This window comes from Nycticebus coucang, chromosome 9, assembly GCF_027406575.1.
Source record: "Nycticebus coucang isolate mNycCou1 chromosome 9, mNycCou1.pri, whole genome shotgun sequence".
In the NCBI taxonomy this organism is placed as follows: Eukaryota; Metazoa; Chordata; class Mammalia; order Primates; family Lorisidae; genus Nycticebus; species Nycticebus coucang.
Window position 1 is genome coordinate 18,642,530 of NC_069788.1, and position 22,450 is coordinate 18,664,979.

General features: G+C 36.4%; 1 protein-coding gene across 1 annotated transcript in view; it reads left to right on the top strand.

Moving 5' to 3' along the window:
• Positions 1-22,450, top strand: part of EYS (eyes shut homolog) — a 1,685,250-nt gene that overhangs the window by 423,505 nt on the left and 1,239,295 nt on the right. The window contains 1 exon segment of the mRNA XM_053601630.1: positions 7,586-7,699. Coding sequence (XP_053457605.1) covers positions 7,586-7,699 — 114 coding nt within the window.

Consider the following 22,450-nt stretch of genomic DNA (forward strand, 5'->3'; position numbering starts at 1 on the left):
TTTCTCTCAGACTTTCCTCCACTATAGTTTTGTAATGCATCAACCAGAGGTTTCTCCTCGTTTCCCTTACTCTTATAATGGAGTTTTTCCCCCACAATTATTCTTCTAATACTGTGTCATTTTTACTCTTTATTTCCTTTACATATCATGTTATTCTTGTTTTGTGGATATGACATTTCTCTATATTCCCTTGAGAAAAAATGATTTTTTTAACTTCTTTATTGCCCAGTGAATTCTTAAGAATTTAGAGGCCAGGGGTGGTGGCTCACGCCTATGATCTTAGGAAGGATATATCCTGGGAAGTGGAGGTCAGTGGATTGCTTGAGCTCAAGGAGTTCAAGACCAGCCTGAGCAAGACTGAGACCCCTATCTCTACTAAAAATAGAAAAAAAACCTAGCCAGGCATTGTGGGTGGCTCTTGTAGTTTCTACTACTCAGGAGGCTGAGGCAGGAAGATCTCTTGAGCCCAGGAGTTTGAGGTTGCTGTGAGCTATGATGTCACAGCACTCTACCCAGGGTGACAGAGTGAGACTCTGTCTCCAGGACTCAACTATGAAGATTGTTCCACTTCTATGGTGTCCTTGGCTTTATGTTAACCTACTCATACCAACTTTCATCATGCTGAAATTTATGAAACATCCAGTCTGCTCCATCCCCTCCTTCTAGTAATCTTTTCTCTCTTAAAGATTCAGTTCTTTCTAAAGTCCTAACTGACTTGTAAGACTTTCCAGAGTTTAGATTAGGTGTGCAATAGAGAGCCAATTACTCTGAATGTGTAATTAAATGTGTTTAAGGTAAGAAAAACACGTATTTCTATACTTATTAAAAATATTAAACTATGCAATGAATATATGTAAAATTAATAAAACTAAAAGCTAATATGTATATTAATTGGAAAATTTTAGTCAAAATACCTTGGAGTTGTTATAAAACATATTATACCCAAATATATAAAATGTGTATTTTTTTTTTTTTTGTAGAGACAGAGTCTCACTGCACCGCCCTCAGGTAGAGTGCCGTGGCGTCTCACAGCTCACAGCAACCTCTAACTCTTGGGCTTACGCGATTCCCTTGCCTCAGCCTCCCGAGCAGCTGGGACTATAGGCGCCTGCCACAACGCCCGGCTATTTTTTTTTGTTGTTGCAGTTTGGCCGGGGCTCGGTTTGAACCCGCCACCCTCGGCATATGGGGCCAGCGCCCTACTCACTGAGCCACAGGCGCCACCCATAAAATGTGTATTTATATATGTAAAATTTAAATTTTTATTCATATTTGTCATTTGTAGAAAAACATATTTCTTATTATTTTGGAATTGTGTAGTTTTGTTGTTTTTAATACGATAGATAAACAACTATTCTTCTCAAAAACTAAACTGGTTACATTGGATATGCAGCCAATTATTATTTTACCTGAATGACATTTACTTTGTATAATATAAACATGTCTATCTATGATAGATTGATTGTCCTTATTTATCTTCAACTAAGATTTATTCCCTGTCACTCTGCTAAAGTACCAGTGGCATCAAAAAAGCATATATATATTTAAAGAGATCTTGTTGGAAATAAAATCAGTCATTCCATAAAAGTACATAAATAACAAGCAAAAATGGATTTATGTAGCATGCCTAGGTACATGTAACCAGTAACAGTACCTTCAATTCAACTTCAAAAAGCCATACGTAGGTAACATCTCTTAAAATGTGTATGCATGTACCTTTTTTATCACCCTCTCTATTTTTAAAGTAAATTATAGGTATGTCTCCTGATAAAGACATGACAATGACAGCCAAAAAATTATAGTAAATAGACTAGCATATAAATAAATCTTCTTGCAAATAAAATTTGCTAGGATATTCATCTTTAAATGTCAGACTAGAATAAGTAATCTAAAATCCTAAATTCTGCACCTCAAAAGAGTTCAAACAATGATTACAAACATGTAGACTATTAAAGCACTAAAATCAATAAAAATTTAATTACAAAATGACTTTTTTTTTTGTAAGATAGTGAATTTGAGGTGATAATATTATTGGGATTAAATTTGAAATAGGCGTTAGGACTTGACTAAAATGCCAGAACCTGAGCCATGTATGTAGAGATCTTGTTTATGGAAGATTAAGAAACCTCAAATGCAAAGGGAAAAAACAGGATAAATAATTAAAGCTTGAGGAAATCTAATATGGTAGATGGGCAATAAAGAAAGAAAAACAATTAATAAAGATAGAAGTGGGGACCTAAAACCATAGTTGAAATCCAACTTCTTGTTATGCAAAAAAGCTCAATGATTTGGTAACAAAGTGAGTTTTTACAGAATTATTTAGTGTTCCAGTGGGCGTCAGATTAGGTCCTAGGTAAAAGACATATTTTTTATGGTTCTATCTTCAAATTTATTGACTCTTTCTTCTGACATTTCATATCTGCTATTGTTAGATAGCAGTCCAGTTATTAAACATTTCATTTTACTTACACAGCTTTTCTAGTACAGAATATCCTTTTAATTCCTTATCTTATAGTTTAAAACCATTTTTTCTTTTACAATTTTATAGTTTAAAAACATTTTTTCTTTTACGATTCCAAATTTGTTATGTCATCATCATATTTAAGTATTTAAACATAGTTTTCTTTAATTTTTTAATGTACTCAGAGCAGGATTTCCTCTAAAACTTTGAGGCCCACTCCAGTTACAAGGCAGAGCATTTGTCAAACTGGATAAAAATAAGATCTAGCTAGGTGCTTGTATGCAAATACTCAAAAAGTTAAAAGTAACACGAGTTTTGAAATATATGTCACGTAAACAACAAAGTTAGAGGGGCTTTATTAATCTTAGATGAAAAAGTTTAAAAAAAGAAATATTTTTAGAAAGTAGGAAGAAAATTTCATGATTTCCAAAGGATCAAGACATAAGAATGATAAAATAATTACAAATTATAAATGTATAAATACCTATACATTTAACTACACAAAGCAAAAACTATCACCATTCCAAGGAGAAATACACAATTTAAAGTTCTAGTTCAGGATTTTAATAATCTTATTGCAATAATTAATAGAAGAAGATGGAAAATCAGTAAATGCAAGTATATGATGAATTGAGTATCAACCAACTTGTCTAACTGGAACTAACAGAAAACTCTGCCTATAAACAGTAGAATATATATTCATTATAAGCACACATAGAAATTTCACCATGTTGACATTATGCTAAATTTAAAACAAAATTGTGATGGAATTTATCAAAAATCATTACCAGACATGTGAGAAATATGCCTAATTTGAAATTCAACATCACATTTATAAATGACGCATGGATCAAAGAATATATCACAGTGAATATTAGAAAATTTCTTATGTGAGACGAAAATGATCAGAGTATGTCAAAATGTATACTGAGGTAAACAATTGCTTATGTAGAAATGTACGGTTTTTGATGTGTATACTAGAAAGAAACAAATTCAGAATTCAATAATATAAGTTTGAATCTCCCTCAAGAAGCTTAAAAAATAAAAGCAGTTCAAATCCAAAGTAAATGAAAAATGCAAACAACAAAGACCAGATCAGATCTCAATACAATTAGAAAACAGAAACTAGTAGTTGATTCTTTAAAAAGACCCACAAACTTGATATAACTTTAGCTAGACTTGCTAAAAAACAGAGAGAGGGCACATGTTATCATAAGCAGTCATGAAAGAGGAAACATCTATATAGTACAGAAATTTAAAATGTCTTAAGGGAATGTTATGATTTATGCCAACAAAGTGAGCTGCTTGTAAGGAATATATAAATTATTAAACAAGGTATAAGTTGCAAAAATTTGAGAATAAATGGGAAATAATTGACAGACAAATAATAAGAAATGGAATTATGATTAAGCAATTACAATGAAAAGCAAGGGCTTTTATGCTGGTAAATCCTATCAATTATTTAAAGAGAAAATAATGCCAGCTTTACACAGAGTCTTTCCCTAAAGGAAAAAAAAAAAGATGGAACATTTTGCATTTAATTCTATGAAACCACTACTATCTAGAGAACATGGCCAGGTGAAGACATCACTAAATGAATGAACAAATAAATAAATAAATAAATAAATAAATAAATAAAATAATTCAAACTTCAAAGGGTAGTACATAAAAACTCTCTGTCCCTGAAAGTGGAGGAAAATGGAATAGAGGTTAATGTTAATTACTTATTAACATTAATAATATTTACCACAAATATTTGAAAACTCTTTGTAGTTTCTCCCCTGACTGCTTCACCTATAAAATTAAAATAGAAATATTTAATAATAAGGATACAGATAAACTGTAATATATACCCTAGACAGCATTCTCAACCTGTGGGTTGCAACCCATAAGAACTGTATTAAAGGGCCGCGAATATATTAGGAAGGTTGAGAACCACTGCTCTAAGATATATTCAGTACTGCTGGAAATATACCCTGGTTAATTTAATGAGAAATGGATTTAACTTACAGATTATTAAAACGGTGTTATCTGTAGAAGGCTCTAGAATCAGATTTGGAAAACTGAACTAAACAAGGGAGGTGAGACAGCAGACAAGAACATATCAGATACAGTGTCTTCTGTGAAATAGAGGAAGGATGACCTGATGATACGCAACACCAGGGCAATTCTGTCATCGAGACCTGCAAAACTTGGCATGGTTGCCCTGATATTCTCACCTGCAGGACACAATGAGTTCTACTCCACCTAAAGCTTCCTTCAGATTCCACAATGAGTCCCTGAGATTAACCATCTTTTCACTGCATACCCTTATTTAGGTAATGTCTAAGACTAGGAAAGAAAATAACTTGTATTTTTACCTTCTCTACTGAAATGTGGTCTTTGACTTTCATCAGAGTCATTCAGTAGATAATTCTCCCTGTAAAAGGGAGTTCAGATGATGAGTAATGGAAGTAAACGGAAGACAAATTCCATCTTGTGTTCTTTCCTTAAGCAATTTTGCTAAGAACTTATCACTGTTTTTTCTTAAGTAATGCCTAAAAAAATAATTTGTGACCCTGACAATTAATTTAATTTAATGAAAAGGAGCTGAGAAGGTTTTTTAAAAATGAATTTTGGATAAAACTAAAATGTGTATATCACCCAGTTTTTAAAGACAAAGATATCAAAGTCAATTTGTGTAACACTATAAAGGCACGTATAAGCAGCAGGTCTTAATTTGAAGGGAAAAATGGAAATTTTGAACTCTCCTTGGTTCCTGAAGATGAGAGTAAAGCCACCATTGTCACATCAAAACAAAAAGAATACACATCCTACATCATAGCATGAGGTGATATGTTGAATTTTTGCAGACAATTGAAAATTTTGTATGTTGTGAAAATAGACTTAGTTGAATGTTACATCGGTGACACATTTATAATGAAGTGAATCCTTTGCTTTTTAGCAAAAGCAGTAACTGTGAAATTGAGGTAGTTGAATGTCTAAGTGATCTCAGTACAAATGGTCATATTTCTGCTGATCATCCCAGCACCTGTACCTGCCTGTGTCAGACTGCATTTCAAGGCAGCACCCATACTGACCAAAACTGTGATCGTTGAAGGTTAACTGAGATGAAAGCAACTCTTTATTTTTAGAAGATACAATTAATTTCATGGATATGCATATTAATTTTTCTAGGGGAATATTTAAATATATAATTTATCCTTAGATTATTTTACAACATATTTACATTGTCACACAAATAGATATTCACCCAATCTCTACTTCTAAAGAGGATTGTTACAGAATGACATTTTCTTAGTTGTTCCTAATTACATGCTTGTGACTCTCTCACCCCTATGTATAGGCAATGATCTCCCTCCTACAACCCTATACAGGTCCCTCAAAGTACAATATCTACATCTATCTTTTCATCTTTTCCTGCCAGCTCAAAAGGAAATAATATATTTTCTCATTCCTAACCAAGTTCCTCTCCCTTCAGCCTTATCAGGGCTCTGGATCTGATCCCTTCCCAAACCTTAGTCCTGCCTTTCTCTCAACCTTCCCCTTTTGTCCAAAGCATTCTTCATGTCTCTGCTGGAGCATAATGAGTTCCTTCTCTTCCTAAAAACCCTAATTCAGTTCAGCCCTTCAACCATCATTCTTCTTTATCCTTCCTGTCACAGCCCAAACCACCTATGTGAGTATCCTGACCCTGTTAGCCTGTCATCATAGCTCAGCCACCTGCAAATCATCCTCACTCATAATAATTCACTGAAAATTCTTAACCCACAGCTCCACCAGTGTAAGGTAAATCATCTTAATGAACTTGCACCAATCCTCTGTTTCTCTAATTAAGACATGGTAATAGTAATGGATTCCAGAAATTTTCATGAAGAATAAATGAATTTATGTCTATAAAACCCTTACTGCCTTGCCTGACCCATATTTAATGTGCAATCCATGTTTTTGCTTTTGTAAATGAACCAGTGTTTACAATTCTGCCATTTTTTCCTCACAAAGTTGAGCTGTAAGAAAAATGAACAAATAAATATAAAGTTTTAAAAAGTATTCAATCACTTGCATAATAATTTTTAATTTTCACTTTGTTCTTTATCTTAACTTTTTCTAATGTCAGATTTTCAATGAATAATTCATATTTCATTGTGGATGATAATATTTTCTATAAGCAATTATACTTATTCCTGTTTAGATTAATATTATGTACTTTTTCTTCTGCCCAGATTTATGCCATTGATTTAGAGAACTTCTTTTAAGAATAGAAGGAATATTTCCATTTATATAATTTGAATAATTTGCTTTTGTCAGTATTTACTTTTCTACCCTTGTTAAAAATTGGTAAGAAAATTAGTTGTCACAAGTCATAAGAGTTGATCAGTGTCATTTTAGCAATACTTTCAACTCTTAGGAAATTAACAAATAACTTAAGTGTTATAACATGAAAGGTCAGCTTTAACAACACAAGTTGTAGGTCAAGCATGAGTAAGGAATCTGAACTGTAAATCTAGTTTAAAAGAAAACATTAAACTATGTGGTTAACAGATTTTCCCTTCCACTTCCTTTTCTTCGCATATAGACTTACTTTGTGAAGTTAATAGAAATGCATGTGATTCATTACCCTGGCTCCCTAACATTACATCTTTAGAGCTCATGGGTAGATTAAAATGCATCTGTCCTCCTGGATTTTGGTGTACTGCATTTAACAACTGTGCTTATAAAGAACATTTAGCCTTTGGGGACGCACATCAGGGTGCTATTGATTTACCAGTGTTTTGTTTTTATTCCTATTTTATTTCCCTTAGCCTAACATTTGATTTGCATTCCAACCACCTGAGACATTGACACCATCCATCACTATACTCACAAGCAGAAAATAAATTATTATAGTTCATATCTAAGTAGACTTAGAGTGCCTACAAAGTCAGATAGGATTAGTCCATATTTAGTAACTCTGAAAGAAGTTATTGTAGTTTATAGTAAGGTGAAATAAATGGGTTCTAACACAAATATACGTGGCATTTGAATTTAATGAATTTAGTTTGAAATACCGTCCTACATAGATATGCAAATTTAGGAATTGTTGCCTTAATAAAACTTAACATCTTTTTTTACTATTTTTTAAAGGTACAAAATGTGAACTTGATATAGATGAGTGTGCTTCACATCCTTGCAAGAATGGAGCCACCTGCATTGACCAACCTAGTGGTTACCTCTGCCAATGTGAGCCTCCATTTAAAGGTAATGAACACCAAGAAAGAAGGAAGAGCAAACATAATTAACTTTGAAAAACATTTCTGTCTCTTATCTGAACTCATTTCAGTCCTCCAACAACATTTTTAGTCCTTCATTTTCTTAAAGTCAGCTTCAGAAGGGACCAACCAATTATCCCTTAGGCAGAGACCAGAGTGAAGTAAGCTTTGTTTCTATATCCACTAAAATAGTTCTTAGTTTTCTATTAGAAAGGTCATCAGTGAAAACACATGATACAATGAAAAGTAAGTAAAGAATATATTACCAGGGCAGTGCCTGTGGCTCCGTGAGTAGGGCACTGGCCCTGGATAACGAGGGTGGCGGGTTCAAACCCGACCTTGGCCAAACTGCAACAGAAAATAGCCAGGTGTGGTTGGCGCCTGTAGTCCCAGCTACTGGGGAGGCTGAGTCAAAAGAATTGCCTAAGCCCAACAGCTGGTGGTTGCTGTGAGCTGTGACGCCATGGCACCCTACCAAGGGCAACATAGTGAGATTCTGTCTCAAGAAAAAAAGAAAAAAGAATATATTACCAACTTATCACATCATTTCTGAAATAATTTATATATTATTTAATTTCTCATAAAATGTCAAGGTTTATTTCTTTTTTTGTTTGTAAACTACTCCTTCATTTAGTGTTTAATGTAGCTACACAGGGTGTCTTAAAAGTCACCACTAAAGGCGCCACACCCAGGGAAGATGGGAAATTGCAGCTAAATGTGCCTTTATAAATCATTTGTTATAAAATTTTACAAAGAGGTGGCCAACATGTAGGGAATATTTTGTAAATATTGTACAATAGTCTGGTCTACTCTGTGTTTACTTCAACATATAAGCCATTAGGGCATTTTTCATTTGATATCAACTTTGACAATAATTCTCTAATTTCAGTTAGGAATTGCATTTTTTTCCCCAAAACTAAATATCCACATTTTGCCTTGGATTCACATACATTTAAGTATATATGAATTATTGTACAAGAAAGCTAGTATGTTGGATATTGGCTATTTATGAGAACTTTGATATCTTTTTCTAAACCATAAAATTTGAAAACTGTTCACCCAAATAAAATTGATTTAGACATCTTTAAATATTATAATTATTTATCTTAGAAAGCATCGTTTTATAATTATTTATCAAAAATATAAGATTGCATGGCCCACTTTTAATATGTTAGTCATTTGAACTTAGTAAGGAATAGTTCCTTATCTGTTAAACAAGATAAGAATGAACATACCTACCTCATTAATTGAATGTAGAGTAAATGATAAATGTCATATAAATATTACATTTCTGCCCCAAATTAATAATTATCAGGTGTTTACTTCTAATTTCAAGTAATTTTCTAGCATATATGTACTAGTCATAGGATAGACAATGTTTTATCATGTTTGAATAGGTAAATGTCAATACATGTTTATGTAGTAATGCATTTTTTAAAGATACATAACAGATCTCAATAAAAATTAAGATCTAAGTAATCTCAAAAAATAGTAGTTTTCATCTTAACAATAACAGATAATTTATAGCACCTAGATTACATACTATAATTAAAGAAAAAATCAGGGCTCCTTAGAGATCTAGTTGATTCTATGACTAGTCATACAATATATCATGAAGATTCTTAAAACTCCAGGAAGTAAGAAAATACTCCAAAAACCAAACCATGAGAACATAACAAAAGGAGCCAAATGAACAAGCCCCCAATGATCAAAGCTTGAACACTCTAAACAACAAAATAAAGTGTTGATTGTTACCCAAAATATAAAATAAATATCCATGAGTCTATAGTAATAAAAATTCTGTACATCTTCTATACAAAATATCATGTTTTACCATGTAAAATGTGCAGTTTTTTGCCCAGATTTTTAAGGATATTCATTATACATGGGTAGTGCTAACTGTGTATCTATGTAAATGTTTTAAATTCTTTTATTTATGCTTATGGGTTAAAAGTGTAACTCTAGAAAGCAATAACAGTATCTGCACGCAAACAATACACTGGAATATGATAATTGGTTTTGTTGAACTAACAATCAACTTGAAATGAAAGCATGTTTGGCCAGTGAAGCATGATGTAATTCTCTTTGTACACTTTAGGTGGGAGGTAGCAATCTAGCAGATGTTTTTATAAAAATTATTGGAAAATGCCTTGGAAAATGTCAGAATGTTTTTTGCACACTGTGAGGTTTAAGCTAACGGTTATTAAACATGCTGAAGAACATGGCAGCAGAGCTGCGGAGAGATACTTTAGACTAGTGGTTCTCAACCTTCCTAATGCTGCAGCCCTTTCACACAGTTCCTGTGGGTCACGACCCTCAGGTTGAGAACCGCTGCTTTAGACCTTCTCCCACAGAGAGAGTCATCAGATTGTGGAGACCACAGGAAGAAAAGCTTCTTCAGATGCCAAGACAGAAGAAGGCAATGCAACTTCTAAAGAGTCTAGAGGTGGAGCGTGAGGAGAAGACCTGAATTCTGGAGCAACCTCTAACTGGGATCTCTGTTTCGAGTAAGATAATATAAGAAGAAAGTGAAAGGATTGCATGAGAAAAAAAAAAATTGATTTCTCAGGGACACCTAAATGGTGCTTTAACTTTATGAAGAGAGAAGGTTTGAGCATGACAACACAAAGAAAATTTAACCAAAAAATCCCAGTGGCCTGTGAGAATCAAGTTTTAGAATTTCATTCTTACATTATTAATCTTTTAAAGACTTACAACTTTGAAGTGTCCAAAATCACCAAGATGAATGAGGTCCTACTCACATATGAGGTGCCATCCAACAAAACTGTGGGCTTCAAAGCAATAAAGATTGTGCCTATTAAAACTAGTGGATGTGAGAAAACACGTTTCACTGTTGTTCCAACCTGTGGCACAGATGGAACAAAGCTACCAACTATGATGATTTTTAAAAGAAAAACACTTCTGAAAAAAATGATTCTGATTGGAGTTATTGTCCACATGCATGAAAAAGGATTAATGAATGAGGGAATAAAAATCTGGTTTAACAAAATCCGGTCACCAAGGTCTGGGGGATTACTTAAAAAAAAAAAAAATTGCCATCTGATCTCCCATAAACCAAACAAAAGCATACACTGGAGAAAAGAATCCATATTCAGTAAATGATGCTGGGAAAACTGGATAACCACATGCAAAAGACTGAAACTGGACCTGCATATTTCACCACTTATAAAAATTGACTCATGAGGGAGCAGCACCTGTAGCTCAAAGAAGTAGGGCACCAGCCTCACATACCAGAGGTGGCAGGTTCAAACCCGACCCTGGCCAAAAACTGCAAAAAAAAAAAAAAAAAACTGACTCATGGTGGATAAAAGATTTAAAATAAGACATAAAACAATAAAAATCCTCAAAGAAAGCATGGAAAAACTCTTGATGATGTCATCCTGGAGGAAGATTTTATTTATTTTTATTATTTTTTATTTTTTTATTATTAAATCATAGTTGTGTACATTAGTGCAATCAAGGGGTATAATGTGCTGGTTTCATATACAATATGAAATATTCTCATCAAACTGTTCAACGCAGCATTGATGGTATTTTCCTAGTTATTGTATGTAGACATTTGTATTCTGCATTTAGTAAGTTTCACCTGTACCCACTCCAAGATGCACCGTAGGTGTGGCCGCACCCATTAACCTCCCTCTACCCTAACCTCCCCCCACCCCTCCCCTTCCTTAGCCCTTTCTCCATAGTCTTGTGCCACAGTTGGGCTATAGCCTTCATGTGAAAGCCATATTTTAGCTTCATAGTAGAGCTGAGCACATTGGATACTTTTTCTTCCATTCCTGAGATACTTTGTTAAGAAGAATATGTTCCAGCTCCATCCATGTAAACATGAAAGAGGTAAAGTCCCCATCTTTCCTTAAGGCTGCATAATATTCCATGGTAAACATGTACCACAATTTGCTAGTCCATTCGTGGGTCGATGGACACTTGGGCTTCTTCCATGACTTAGCAATTATGAATTGGGCTGTGATAAGCATTCTGGTACCAATGTCTTTGGTATATTGTGATTTTTGGTCTTCTGGGTATAAACCTAGTAAAGGAATTATAGGATTGAATGGCAGGTCTATTTTTAGGTCTCTAAGTATTCTCCAAACATCCTTCCAGAAGGAACGTATTAGTGTGCATTCCCACCAGCAGTGTAGAAGTGTGCCCTTTCCTCCACATCCACGCCAACATCTCTGGTTTTGGGATTTTGTTATGTGGGCTACTCTTACTAGGGTTAGGTGATATCTCAGAGTAGTTTTGATTTGCTTTTCTCTGATGATTAAGGATGATGAGCTTTTATTTCATGTGTTTGTAGATCCTGTGTCTGTCTTCTTTAGAGAAGTTTTTCTTCAAGTCCCTTGCCCACCCTGAGATGGGATCACGTGTTCTTTTTTTGCTAATACGTTTGAATTCTCTCTGGATTCTGGTTATTAGAGCTTTATCAGAGGTATAACCTGCAAACATTTTCTCCCATTCTGAGGGCTCTCTGCTTGCTTTACTTACTATGTTCTTGGCTGTGCAGAAGCTTTTTAGTTTGATCAGGTCCCAGTAGTGTATTTTTGATACTCCTTCAATTGCCTGGGGAGTCCTCCTCATAAAGTATTCACCCAGGCCAATTCCTTCAAGAGTTTCCCCTGCACTTTCTTCAAGTATTTTTATAGTTTCATGTCTTAAGTTTAAATCTTTTATCCAGTGAGAGTCTATTTTAGTTAATGGTGAAAGGTGTGGGTCCAGTTTCAGTCTTCTACAGGTCGCCAGCCAGTTCACCCAGCACCATTTGTTAAATAGGGAATCTTTTCCCCCACTGAATATTTTTAATTGGCTTGTCAAAGATCAAATGATGGTGAGTAGCTGGATTCATCTCTTGGTTCGCTATTCTGTTCCAGACATCTACTTCTCTGTTTTTGTGCCAATACCATGCTGTTTTGATCACTATTGATTTATAGTATTGATTTACAGTCTCAGGTCTGGTAGCATGATTCCTCCTGCTGTGTTTTTATTGCTGAGTAATGTTTTGGCTATTTGAGGTTTTTTCTGATTCTATGTAAAACAAAGTATTATTTTTTCAAGATCTTTAAAATATGACAATGAAGCTTTAATAGGAATTGCATTAAAATTATATATTCCTTTGGGTAGTATAGACATTTTAACAATGTTGATTCTTCCCAGCCATGAGCATGGTATGTTTTTCCATTTGTTAACATCTTTAGCTATTTTTTTTCTTAAGTTTCATAGTTCTCTTTGTAGAGATCTTTCATGTCCTTTGTTAGGTATATTCCCAAATATTTCATCTTCTTTGGCACTACTGTGAAAGGAATAGAGTCCTTGACTTTTTTTTCGGCTTGGTTATTGTTGGTATATATAAAGGCTACAGAATTATGGGTGTTGATTTTGTAGCCTGAGACATTGCTGTATTCCTTATCATTTCTAAAAGATTTGTAGTAGAATCCCTAGTGTTTTCCAGATATACAATCATATCAACTGCGAAGAGTGAAAGTTTGATCTCTTCTGACCCTACATAGATACCCTTGATCACCTTTTCTTCCCTAATTGTGATGGCTAAAACTTCCATTACAATGTTAAAGAGCAATGGAGACAATGGGCAACCTTGCCTGATTCCTGATCTAAGTGGAAATTATTTCAATTTAACTTCATTCAATATGATGTTGGCTGTGGGTTTGCTGTAGATGGCCTCTATTAGTTTGAGAAATGTCACTTCTGGGGCAGCGCCTGTGGCTCAGTTGGTTAGGCGCCGGCCCCATATACCGAGGGTGGCGGGTTCAAACCCCGCCCCAGCCTGTAACCAAAAAAAAAAAAAAAAAAAAAATAGCCGGGCGTTGTGGCGGGCGCCTGTAGTCCCAGCTCCTCGGGAGGCTGAGGCAAGAGAATCGCTTAAGCCCAGGAGTTGGAGGTTGCTGTGAGCTGTGTGATGCCACGGCACTCTACCAAGGGCCATAAAAGTGAGACTCTGCTCAAAAAAAAAAGAAATGTCCCTTCTATACCAATTTTCTTAAGTGTTCTGATCATGAAGGGATGCTGGATATTATCAAAAGCTTTTTCTGCATCAATTGAGAGACTCATATGGTCCTTATTTTTTTAGTTTCTTTATGTGCTGAATTACATTTATAGATTTACGTATTTTGAACCAGCCTTGAGACCCTGGGATAAATCCCACTTGGTCATGGTGTATAATTTTTTTCATGTGATGTTGGATTCTGTTTGTTAGGATCTTATTGAGTATTTTAGCATTAGTATTCATTAGTGATATTGGTCTATAATTTTCTTTTCTTGTTGGGTCTTTCCCTAGTTTGTGGATCAAGGTGATGTTTGCTTCATAGAATGTGCTGGGTAATATTCCTTCTTTTTCTATATTTGGAAGAGGTTTAGTAGATATAGGTACTAGTTCTTCTTTAAAGGTTTGGTAGAATTCTGATGTAAAGCCATGTGGTCCTGGGCTTTTCTTTTTAGGGAGATTTTGTATAGTTGATGCTATTTCAGAACTTGATATAGGCCTGTTGAAAATTTCCACTTCATTCTGGCTAAGTCTTGGTAGGTGGCATACTTCCAGGTATCGGTCGATTTCTTTCAGATTTTCATATTTCTGAGAGTAGAGTTTCTCGTAGTATTCGTTAAGGATTTTTTGAATTTCTGAAGGGTCTGTTGTTATTTCATCATTACCATTTCTGATGGATGAAATTAGAGATGTTACTCTTTTTTTCCTGGTTAGGTTGGCCAAAGGTTTATCTATTTTATTGATCTTTTCAAAAAACCAACTTTTGGGTATATTGATCTGTTGTATAATTCTTTTGTTTTTAATTTCGTTTAATTCTGCTCTGATTTTGGTTATTTCTTTCCTTCAGCTGGGTTGGGGTTGGAGTGTTCTTCCTTCTCTAGTTGCTTGAGACATCCCATGAAGTTATTAACTTCGTCTCTTTCCGTTTTCTTGAGGAAGGCTTGCAGTGCTATAAATTTCCCTCCTCGGATTGCCTTTGCAGTATCCCAGAGGTTCTGCTAACTTTGGCCTTGATTGTTGTTTTATTCCAAAAATTTGGTCGTTTCCTTCTTAATCTGGTCTATAACCCATCTATCTTTTAGAATAAGGTTGTTTAGCTTCCATGTTTTTGTATGGGTATGCAGGTTCCTCTTGTTATTGAGTTCAACTTTTATTCCATGATAGTCTGAGAAAATGCAAGGAATAATTTCTATTTTTTTTTAATTTGCTGAGGTTAGATTTGTGGCCTAGGATGTGGTCAATTATGGAGTATGTTTTGTAGGCTGATGAGAAGAATATGTATTCACTTTTGTTGGGATGAAATTCTGTAGATATTTGTTAAGTCCAGATGTGAATGGTTAAGTTTAAATCTAAAATTTCTTTGCTTAGCTTCATTTTGGAGGATCTATCCAGCACTGCTAAAGGGGTGTTAAAATCTCCATCTAATATGGAACTGGAGGAAATCGAGTTGTTCATGTCTGTTAGAGTTTCTCTTATAAATTGAGGTGCGTTCTGGTTGGGTGCATAAATATTAATAATTGAAATCTCATCATATTGAGTATTACCTTTAATAAATATGAAGTGTCCATCCTTTTTTTTTTTTGGCCGGGGCTGGGTATGAACCCGCCACCTCCGGCATATGGGACCGGCGCCCTACCCCTTGAGCCACAGGCGCCGCCCAGAAGTGTCCATCCTTATCCTTCCTTATTTCAGTTGCTTTAAAGCTCATTGCATGTGCGAATAGGGTACCAATGCCTGCTTTTTTCTGCTTTCCATTTGCCTGGAGTATAGATGACCATCCCTTCACCTTGAGTCTATATTTGTCTTTTAATGTAAGATGCAATTCTTGTATGCAGCAGATATGTGGCTTGAGTTTTTGTATCCAGTCAGCCAACCTGTGCCTCTTTAGAGGACAATTTAAACCACTCACATCAGTTGAGAATATTGATAAGCCTTTCGAGAGTTCGGTGGAAATTTTTAATCCTTTTGTGACTGTGGAAGTTGGAATTTGATCAAAACTTTCTGGGTGGGTTTACTTTTGTGGTGGAGGATTAAGCTGGTCTTTATGGAGGATAGGTCTGGGAATATTCTGGAGAGATGGTTTGGTTATGGCAAATTGCTTCAACATGTGAATGTCATTGAAGTATTTAATTTCTTCATCATAAATGAAACTCAGTTTAGCTAGGTACAGGATCCTGGGTTGAAAGTTATTTTATTTTACAAGATTAAAAGTCGATGACCATCCTCTACTAGCTTGAAAGGTTTCAGCAGAGAGATCTGCAGTTATTCTAATGTTCTTGCCCTTGTAGGTGATGGTTTTCTTTCGTCTGTCTGCTTTCAGAATTTTTTCCTTCATATTAACTTTAGTGAAATTGATTATGATGTGTCTGGGGGATGTCTTATTTGGGTTGGGTCATGCTGGATTTCTGAAACTGTCTGCTATTTGAATTTCAGAATCTCTTGGCATGTCTGAAAAGTTCTCCTTCATAATCTCATGGAAAAGAGACTCTGTGCCTCGCGAAGCCAGTTTGTCACTTTGGGGATACCTATAAGACGAATATTGGTTTTCTTCAAATTATCCCAGAGCTCTCTAAGAGGGTGATCTGTTTTTACCCTCCATTTCTCTTCCTCTTTGAGAGTTTGGGAGCATTCTAAAGCTTTTTCTTCAACGTCAGATATCCTTTCTTCTGCCCTCTTCTTTCTCTTACTGAGGGATTCTACTGTGTTTCTGAGATCTTTGAGGGCTGCAGCTTCTTGTCTCAATGTGTCAAAATCTTTGGTCATTTGGTCTTTTAATTCATTGAATTCTTGAGATATCTTTTGGGTTACTGCTTAGAATTCTGATTCGATCGTATTTGCTATCCCATTTCTGAATTTGATTTCTTATATCTCAGCTATTTGTTTGTGCGTGGGATCTTGTACTGTGTCTGCCCCATTGATCCTTGGGGGAGTTGATCTATTCTGATTATTCATACATATTGCCCGAGTTTTTCTGTTGATTTCACCTCATGATTGTCTTTCACCATTGCCTCTGGCCATCCTCAGAGTTGTGGAAGTGTCTCTCCAAGATTAGACTTCAGCGGGATCACTCTATTTTTGCCAAATCTGTGTAGGGAGTGATCCTGTGTAGTTCCTCTGGTGCTGCCCTAGCCCGGGAGTTCTGGTTGTGGAAGCAGCTCCAGAGTGTGACACACCCGGATCCAGCAACAGGGCAGGAGGTGGTGCGCACGGTTCTGGGAATGCCAGGTGCCAAGTGACTTTGGCAGAAAGAACCCAAGGCTTGAGCAGTATCTGGCCAGGAGAAGGGCTCTGCCCAGAGCCAGGGAGGGCTCCAGAGGGCATGTGGCTACCAGAGTCCCTGGCCAGACTAGTGGGTCATTGTGGAGGCAGGGAGGGTTCTGGAGGGAGGATGTGGGGTTGCACAGCTCCCGCAGTTCCTGGTCAGGGCATGTGGAGCCCAGGTGGGTGTGGGCGGCGGGTCGGGGGTTGCGGTGCAGCACTTATGGAGGTCTGGGTGATGCCAAGCTCAGGAGTTTGATGTTGCTATGAGCTGTAATGCCACAGCACTCTACCCAGAGCAGTGTGCCAAAGCCGGTCTCACTCTGCCCCTGAGGGTTAAGGCTGTAAGACAGCTCAGACCCTGCCTTTAGGCTGCTCAGTCACTAGGTTACTAGCTCCTGCCTGATCCTTGCTCTGCGATCCTGAGGGCAGAGCTTACTGGGGCAGTTCTCTCACAATGGCTCCCTTCAGCCCACAGCCAAACACTATTAGCTCTGTCTGGCTCAGCGGCTCAGTCTGGGGCCCTAGACAATGCCCAAATTTCTCCACAATGCCCAAATTTCTCTGCACTCCTGCTCAAGCTCTCCCCAAAGTGGTTCAACTGAGTGGCAAGTCCAAATACACCAAAACAGTTCACAGGTAAGGCCTTTCTGGTTTGCAGTCTCACTGCTGCTTCTACTTACGGCTGCTGGCGGGATTAGGTAGATTGAACACACACAACCACTTGCCAGTTTTCCACTGTTTTTGTCCTCCTCTTGGGGTCCAGAAGTCCCTTGCTGACTCCCTGTATCCTCAAAGGGTTGATTATAGGAAGATACCACCAGCCAGAGATGTCTGGAGTCTCATCTCCTCAGACTCACCGTGCCCAGTTGCAGGAAGCTGTTACTAGGCCGCCATCTTGCTCCACCCCTGGAGGAAGATTTTATGAAGACTTCATTGGCAATTGCAATAACAAGAAAAATAAATACATGGGACTTAATTAAGCCACAACACTTCTATGCAGTTAAGGACACAACACTAAAAACAAACACACAATTTTCAGTATGGGAAAATATATTTGCATGTTACACATCTGACAAAGATTGACCACCAGACTCTACAGAGAACTCAAATGAATCAACAAAAAAAGAGCAAACAATCCCATCTATCACTGGGCAAGAGACATGAACAAAACTGTCTTCTGAAGAAGACAGGTGAATGGCTAACAAACCTACAAAAAATTCTCTCATTACCCCTAATCATCAGAGAAATGCATATCAAAACCACCCTGAGATATCACCTACCCCATTGAGAATGCCCCACACCACAAAGTCCCAAGGCTGCAGGTGCCAGCGTAGATGTAGAGAGAAGGGAATACTTTTACACTTTTGGTGAGGTTACAAACTAAAGCAGCATCTTTGGAAAGAAGTATGGAGAATTCTCAATGAACACAAAATAGATGTTCCATTTGATTCTACAATCTCATTTATAAGCATCTATCCAGAAGAAAAAGAATCATTTTATCATAAAGACATTTGCACTAGATTGTTTATCACAGCACAATCACCAAGATGTAGAATCAACTCAAGTGCCCATCAACCCATGAATGGATTAATAAATTGTGGCATATGTATACATAGAATAGTATTCAGCCATAGAAAAGATGGAGACTTTACATCTTCTGTATTAACCTGGACAGAGTTGGAGAACATTCTGTTTAGTAAAGTATCACAAGAATGGACATGCAAATAGCCAAGGTACTCAATATGAAGCCAACTGGTGAACCAATACTTGCCCATACAAGAGAAAAGCTCAGTTTAATTCAACTTAGGGGGAGAAAAGAGTATGGAGGGGGAGAGAGAAGGAGAAAGGGGCATTGGTGTGCTCCCACCTAATGGGAACAATGTAAGGATATGTGGCACACTTCCTAGGTGTAGGGCACAACTACAGACCTTACCTAATAAACACAAACATTGTAACTTAATCATTTGTACCCTCACATTAATCTGTAATAATAAAAAAAAACAGCTTTGATTGTTTTTGATAACTTCAAAGTCCATGTTAATGCAAAAACAATTGCAGTGGACTTGAAAAGCCAACTTGATGTGTTACCTGTTGGGCTAACCAGCCAACTATGGCCTCTTGATGTGTCAGTAAATAAGCCCTTTCAGGCCCTAATGAAGAAAGAGTGGACATCATGGCTGCTGGTATTGACTTAGCACCTACAGGCAGTATCAAGAAAGCATCGAAGACCCAGGTTTGTCATTGGATCATGGAATGGTGTTGAAAAGGAAATGGTTGTGAAATCATTTAAAAAATGTGTCATCAGCAAAGCTATGGATGGAACTGAGGATGATGAAATTTACCAGGATGAGGAAAGTAACTCTTCAGAAGACACCAGTAATGTCAAAACTGAAGAAAACCATATTTTTACTTTTTTCTTTTGAGAAGAAGGAAATTTTTTACTTTGTTGGAAAAGGAGGAAAAATAGCAGACTATTCATCTCAAAATAACCATTTCTCCAACATGTAAGCAGAAACCCAGAGCCTTTAAAAGGGATGGCCTATTGTCATTCAACTATAGTAAATGTCCTATCTCAGCTAAAGATAAAACTGTTACCTCTGCTCATCTGGGAGGTCTACCTGCAGGGCAGCTCAGCCAGTCAGGTGGACACCAGCCTCCAGTCCCAACTTCTGTAGTGCAAAGAACAACTCCCTTGCCACTCACCACCACTAAAGGCAGGGATGCAGATTTCACTTTCCAGAAGGAGTGGGGAAAGTTTTAAAGAGACAGAAAACCTCAGGCCATTTCCTCTGTTACATATTTCCCACTGTTGGTTTTACCCTGGCATATTTATGGAAGGAGGAGCAATGTCATCTCAAGCTACTTTACACTGAAATGGCATAATGTTTTAGATGGAGGATTTATACTTATGTATAAACACTTATGACAGTATTATTTATATTTATAACAACAGATTACCAGGTAAAATAGTCAAAAGCAACTGCTATAACAGTGTGGATTAGCAAGGCAAGATGGACTGTTGTCTTGTACACAATGCCTGATACAGGCTGGACTAGAAAGAAACATGAGCTGGGTGAGGACAGAGCTAGTTGTTACACCCCGGTGATCCAGGAGACCAGCTTCTGTAAACTTAGAAGTTGTATACAGTGCCAAACAAGGTTTAGGATCAGGAAGACAGATTAACAGAAAAGGCAATAGTCTGTGAAAATTCTCATTAATGAGTTGTCTCTCTATCCTATAGACAGAACAAGTAATCAACGAAAAGGTAGCAAATATATCAACATTTTCATTTTTCTCTTTTCCTTAAACAGCTACTTTAGATTGTCTAACAGCTGCCCTTCCACTGGGGCTTGGGTCTTTTTCTTTCTTGGGACACTTCTTTATTTTGGAGTGATGGAGGTTTTCATTTCTGACATTTTTTTTAAGGTGTGAGTTGTTGAAGGCACTTTATAGGGTCGTTTTGACTTTTCTGCTTTCAAGCAGGCCAGGGACCTGAAAGAGGAAAGCTCACACATAGTGGTTGGTTCCTGAGCTACTCACTTACCATATTACTTCACTCTGTTTTTTACCCCCGGTTCTATTACCATGCTTACCTCAGAGTATTAGGAAGGGTCTTTCACAGCCCATTTTTAGGGGCTTATCTTAGGCCTGTTTCTGAGGGGCACCCTTGTCAGAAGGAGAGCAAGCTGCAATGTTCTGTACTACTCTCCAGTACGAATTGCCAGATGCATGCAAATTCCATTCTAGAGGTAGGTCTTTACTTATTTGCTGGGTTACCTCTAATTCAGGAGAAGGTCCATTATCAGTCTGCATAGACGAGGGGGGCCTGTGAACGTTTTGACAGCCTGCGAAATCTATGTCCATCTTTTTGGAGAAAAAGTTCACCATGCTCCCACTGGGGGTCCACTTGAAGTCATGGGCAAGCACAGGACATTGTGTAGTAGATTCAGGGGTAGCTGTGGGAAGCAAAGATCCTCCCAAGGGCACTGCCGTGGAGTAGCCAAACACAGTAATACTTTGGGCCATCAAGCTGTCTCTGCAGCTGCCTGTCCACGACTTTCATCACCACAATATCTTTTCTATCTGCCTGGACTCTTCCTGGATTTTTACTATCCACCATCTAATATTGACAGTAAAAGAGCTTTTGGCTTTCTATGGTGTATAAATAAGGTACATTTATTACCAATACCAAAACTTTCTGTACCTTGTATCTTTTCTTGCATTTAGCAATTATTTGTTACATAAAATTTCTTGTACCATGACATATTAAAAAAATAACTGCTAAAAACAAGTACCTAAATATAAACAAATAAAAATTTGAATTAAAAAATTAAAACTAAGTTTTTTTGTGTTTTTTTTTTCCCCTGAGAGTTTGGGCCAAAAACATGGGTGTACATTATACATGAGAGTGCATTATATGTGGCAAAATGCACTAATTCCAAATAATTTTTGCAACTACTTAACACTTAAGGTGGTGAAACTTAACACCCCATTCCCTAAATTTGGGCAACATGTAGTGACTGTCTTCCAATGAATATGGGATGAAAACAAGGGATATGGAGGAAAGAGTCACTTCACTGTGGAGAAATGTGACAACATGACAATTACTACTTTGGCCAAATGATCAAGGTTAACATCAACAGTAATAAGTCAGGTTCATAGCAAAAACTTTTGATATGAAGTTATAAGATATGTACTTTATATTTGTGGTCTTCCTCCTAAGAATTCATAATCCAAGTCAAATCACCAGAAAGAAAAATCATCAGACAAATCCTGATTGAGAGATATTTTGTAAAATACTTGACTAGAACTCCTCAAAATTGTTCTGGTCATCAATAACAAGGAAAGTCTGGGGAATTTCAAAGCCAAGAGAAGCTAAGGAAACATACGGTATCCTGGGTGGGATCTTGGATCAGAAATATGACATTAGTTCAAAACTAAGAAAATACCATGTAGGAGTTTTAATTAATAACAAAACATACCAATATTGGTTTATTATTTTTGACAAAGTTATCTTAGTAACATAAGATGTTAACATAGAAGAAACTAATTTTAGATATACAGATCTACCTACTATCTTTGCATCTATTTCGTAAAACTAAAACTGTTCTAAAATAAAAGTTTAATTAAAAAATGGTTGAAAATAAATGATTTCTGATTCAAATAATATACACTAAAAGAAAACACACTATGTAAAATAAAAATAATAATGTTAGGTAATCATACATTTTTAACCTTTCATGCTAAACTTTTTAACCTACTAAATATTATGGAGAGAGGAATTCTTCATTTAGTAGCAATTATTTACATTTGTACAAGACATTAAAATGTCGAATGGAATTTCACATGAATAAAACAACCATGAAAGCAAAAACAAAGTTAGGCTATTGTAAAATGCATGTGCCTAATAATGTATATTTTTCTAGTAATCATATTACATAAATTTATACTTTAGAT